At 36.7% G+C, this 5184-nt stretch overlaps 1 protein-coding gene across 1 annotated transcript; it reads right to left on the bottom strand.

Annotated features, from left to right (window-relative positions):
- LOC100742306 lies at nt 1-5184 on the bottom strand. The gene is made up of 3 exons (XM_012387116.3): nt 5074-5184; nt 4944-4997; nt 1-405 (listed from the first exon to the last, which is right to left on the bottom strand). Exons 1-3 carry the CDS (start codon nt 5182-5184, stop codon nt 184-186), a joined length of 387 nt encoding a protein of 128 aa, XP_012242539.2. The 3' UTR covers nt 1-183.

Genomic DNA, 5184 nt, shown 5'->3' with positions numbered 1-5184 from the left:
AAATATATTTTATGCTATAATTATATTATACAAATGAAACTACGACTAACATATACAAATATCGTTTTAAATTATTAAAAACTATTTACAAAATGCAGTCGCCAACCCCGAAGATCTTTTTATTCTTCCACCCTCCCTCCCGCAACCCCCGGTTATTTGATTCATTGTCATGTTAATTGCCACCTAATTTCTATAGTTGAAGATGTCTTTTGATATAGGGTCCATATGGGATTGACCCTCGAACGCCGTCTTAGCGGACGTCGAGGAGGGTGCTGGTTTTGGAGGACCTTGGAACATGCAGGTTTTCGCTGTCTTCAACAGGCGACCATCACTCGCCGTTCGCCAATAAATTGTGCGAACTGCTTGTTTGCCAGCGACGTAGCTTACGGCTCCACCGATCAGCATCTGAAAGTGAAATAAAACGGAAGATTAATTTATGGATTTCAACGATCCACTGGGAAAATGTAACGATTCAGTATTGTAGATATTTATGGTCTACGATCAGAAGTTGGAAGTTACAGTTGGGAAAAGGAAGGAAATGAATAATTAAATATCGTGGGCATTTGTAATCTGAAATCGAAAGTTGAGAAGTCAAGAAGAGAAAAAGAATCGAGGAAAATCTTTCAAAGCAAAGTCTTTCACGAACGAATCATCTCGTATAAGTAATCACACGTATATTTATATAGAATAATATAGAGTAATGTAATTTTTGGAAATATACGTATACCACAGCGAAGAGTGAAAGTCAAAGTTCCGAAGCAAAGACCAGGAAAAAGAAAGAACGAAATAAACGACACCAAATAGAAGCGCTCACCTTTGTTTGCTTTGCTCAAGTCGATATACTGTGGACTGGATGTTGGAGATAGAACTGTGAAGTTCTATTTCGTAGCTGGTCGAAAACTGGTGGAAATAACGAGTTGAACTTGTCGTAAGTGTCTCTACCTTATGAGTATACGACCGTACGAGGAGGAAAGCTGAACTGGCGAACTGGTCTTCTCCGGTGGATAATTTATACGATAAAGACGACGTCACGGGATCTCGCGATAAGGGGAAGTTAGCGTCATTCACCGTGATCACCGAATCCTGAGAAGACAGCCACTGGTGGGATACTTTTAAACATGGCAGCACAAGATTTAGATAAACGCCGCCGCGTCGTTTCCACTTACCTATCGGTGCATCGTTATCGAAGCTTCTAGCGTGTAAAAGCAAAATTCGATAAACAGTCGACCACTGTGGCGCAATTGCGGAATGCTCGGTCGGTTTACCAAAATGTGGATTGGTCAAGTAAAGCATAACTAAGAGAAACTATAAACGCGTGGAACGCGTTAATGCGGTCATACATCGATATAGTAAATCGGATCGTGATAACGTGACCTTGTATCGTTACTTCCGAACGATCTTCTTTTTCATACGAAACACAGTAATTACGTATTATGTATGAATACAGAGAAATGTTAGTAAATAACGGCGAAGCGAAGCATACGAGGTCCGTAAATCATCTATACGAACGATACCTTCTTCTAAATCATTAAACAGTTTTTCCTCGATCGCTTGCCGCACATGGAAATTTATATGTGACGACACGCGGCTCGTATCGTTGAAAAAATAGTCTCCTGACAGAGATAACATTTCGCATCATCTCGATGTACTTTGTTTCTGACGACAGTCGATGTACAGTTTCTCACGAGAGTACTCGACACTTGTAGAAACCTTTCATGAATCTGTTATGTGCATCATACGAGACATCTTGAAATTTCGTTAATGCCGTAACGAGATCCGACTAACGTGACTATATTGGTAACGTTTGGAACAAATTAGGAAATGTATGTAGTTGCCAGTCTTATATGAAAAGCGATATTAACGTAAATATTAACGACAATTGACGTAGATTATCAAGGAAACGATCAGTCGATCACAATGTTGCACTTATGCAGCAAAACTTTTTGCAACATTAGCACTGTAGCGAGACACGACTATCGTGACGATATTGGCAAAATTTGAAACTGATCTGGAAACGTATGTGAAAGTTGCAAGATATTTATTGGAAGCATACGCTTCCCAAAAATCGCCAAAATATTTGTACGGTCAATCAATGGCTGTATTAATAAGCCACAATATTTAACGAGACCATCTTTAGTACTTATTGTATGTTTAAGGCTGTATGCTGTACTATTCATGCTGCATTTTTGATTTTCCACCAAGCGTATATTTGAAATAAATGTCTTGGAACTTCTCTGTCTTACAATTATAAAAGAATGATAAAAAAAAGCGATTTAAAATATCGCTAACGAAATTTCAAAAAAGGTTTTTATGATAAGAGGTCGGATACTTTCGTGAGTTACTGTACGTACGATTTATTCATATGTCGTACATTGTACGCGTCGGAATACACAGCAGCGTGTTCTTCCTGGGTATAGTACAAAGGAAAACGCGTGCTGCTCATCTGTCATTGTGTCTGGGAAAATCACAGATCATTCTCGTGCGCGAACACTACTTGTCAAACAGAGAAAGAGCGTTTCTAAAATTACACGGCTACATAAACATAGATAGGTTGGAAATACGTCCTCTTGTCGGAAATACGCGAATTCTAATCACTATGTAAATTGGAAGAAGTCTAGAATACCTCTTACTTTTCAAACGAAAATTCTTTTTTTTGCAAAAGAAATCATTTCAGAGAATCTTCCCTTGCAAAAATTCAACGATTACGTGTATTGAGTTTAAACTATTTATTTAAAATCGCTATATGTATAAATTCAAATTTTAAAATACGTTCCAGTTTACAAACTATAGCTTTAGTAGAAAATACTGGCTTTCCTTGTGAATTACACATATAATTCCAAAACATCTCTCTTATTATCTAACAATTCTACGTAGCGAGCTCTAATCGTTACTCATTGACCAAAACTGACGCGGAAGTTTGCGTCTATTACATCTGCCGATCACATGTTCGGGATGTACAAAGATCTATATCGATTCTTTCAATATCGTTGATCTATTAGATTGGAGAGTTATTTTTATCCTTATCGCTAAAATCACCAGGTTATAATTTGTAACGAGTCTCGTCTCGATAATGTTCATTCGAGTAACGAGTGCGCTTTTATCGGTTAATTGTTGATACAACGTATAACAGGGGCCTAATCTATTGTATATGATTTTCCTGGAAATTGTGCTTCATCTATTTTCACAAAGGCTGGAAAATTCTGCCAACAAATGTCGTTCTACACGATAAAAAAATTAATTTGCAATTTTATTATATATATTTTTCACTTTTATTAATTTATCAAAATTAATACTATACGATATAACTGCTCAAATATTAACTCTGCCGAAGTCCTCGAACTTTTCTTATCTGAATCATACTCTCGTTTTAACGAACAAAAATAAGTTTACTGTTTCCGATGTTTGAAACTGAAACGTAAAAGTTACGTAGAATTTGAGAAATTCGAAGAACAATATCACTGGATTTTAATATCAGAATGACTCGAAGAATATGACAGAGTTAAACCCAAGGAAAAGACGAGAAATACTCTTGAATAATGTGGTCGACGATTCAAATTCCTCTTTCCTCTTTTCTCTTCATATTGACATACACGTTATATGCACTTCAGAGATACTTCTGAAGAATCAACCTCCTACCGCCTCATGCAACAACCTCCGCTCAAATAAAATGTTTACAAACGATCACTTAGATCATGATTTAATGGAATGTTAACCGTTTTTTAATTGCGATCTCCTCTTAACCTAGTAATCTACAACCTCCCCTCTCGTATATAAAAAAAAAAGTGTCAGCATGTTTATACGATAAGTATGAGAAAATAAACGCGTAATACATATCACATTTAGCGAAGCGTAATTCGATAGTATAATTTGAGTATGATTTGATATATAATTATATCGATATATTCAATGTACATATTCCTATAATCATGAAATTAAAAGTTAAGGACGACTAGTTTTAGATAGATTGACTTGAATTTTTCCAGATATAAACGTAACTTATTCTCGAAAGTGAAAAACAAAAAGAAATAGCAGGAGTAAAAAGCTATGAGATGCGTAAATAAAGAAAGTATTGTGCGTTCAAGGAATTAGAAATCCCAATAATCGACGACTTAGCTCGTTTTTTCCGATTATCCAGTTAATGAGATACTTGGCAAGAAACTGTGGATGCGAGATGTAACGCACTTTCGAAAACGTTATGATCCAAACGATCGATGGAAAGTTTTCCCAGGGAGGGCAAGCGGAAAAGAAATCGTGGAGTTCATCGCGTGCTGCGTAACCCGAAAACCACTTGAAACGATGGAACAGATAAAACGATGCGTTCAACACGCAAAAGCGCGAAAAACGCGTGCATACGATCTTTTACGAGGAACAGAGAAGTCGTGTAATTCACGTGAAGCCTTCGTGGCGTCGCGGAGAGAAGCGGAGAGGGGACGACGTGATCGCGATAGACGATCGTCGATTTCGATAAGAGCGGCTCGTGTCTTGTCTTAGCTGCCTGCGATTTCCATTTGCACATTCACCGATGTGAATGACAGTCACCGATTACTGTCACTGAGCTTTCTGCTTACGCCTCTCGAGCCCCATCGGTGACTGACAAGCGACAAATGTTTCAAAGTATATGTACAAGAGGTAATTAATTACACATTCCGAAGATTATTATTATTATTTATTAATACGTTGAACGCGGAGCTAGTTCTATTCTACTTTCTATTTAGACGATACGTAAATGCAGGGAATAATAGAAAATCGAATACTTGCGGAGGATTTTTATTTGATTAATTTTTATTTAAGACGTTTCGACGAAATCTATTAAAAAAGTGTAAACATATTTCTTAATATTACACGATTATAAGATATCTTTTTTAATTTGTTGTTGTTGGTTTCTCGAAACCGTTGCCTCCTAAACTGAAAGTTTATCGTTGGTCTCTAAAGATGTAGCGTACATATGGATATAGCAAGGAAGACATAGCGTTTGGCGTGTTAATAGTACTAACATCCTATAATAAACAAAGTGCATTGTTAGATGATATATTTTTGTTTATGACATCAGGTATATTGTGATGAGGGTTGTACTAGTGCCATCTTTACAGAATGTAGTCTTTTAAATTTTTTTTCTTTTTTTATATGCCTTTTGCAATTCTTCATAGCATCTTTCGCATTGTCTAATTTACCACGTGTTCTCAT

This window comes from Bombus impatiens, unplaced genomic scaffold, assembly GCF_000188095.3.
Source record: "Bombus impatiens unplaced genomic scaffold, BIMP_2.2 scf_0452, whole genome shotgun sequence".
Taxonomy (NCBI): Eukaryota; Metazoa; Arthropoda; class Insecta; order Hymenoptera; family Apidae; genus Bombus; species Bombus impatiens.
Note: the sequence above shows the minus strand (reverse complement) of the source record. Positions and strands in the feature narration are given on the sequence as shown.

Bases quoted from the DNA above. Each gene is read 5' to 3' on its own strand.
- LOC100742306 (XM_012387116.3), bottom strand. From the start codon at position 5,184: ATGAGAACACGTGGTAAATTAGACAATGCGAAAGATGCTATGAAGAAT. The intron at 4,998-5,073 runs GTACAACCCTCA...TGTTTATTATAG, and splicing joins ATTCTGTAAAGATGGCACTA to GATGTTAGTACTATTAACAC. The intron at 406-4,943 runs GTACGCTACATC...TTTCACTTTCAG, and splicing joins CTTCCTTGCTATATCCATAT to ATGCTGATCGGTGGAGCCGT.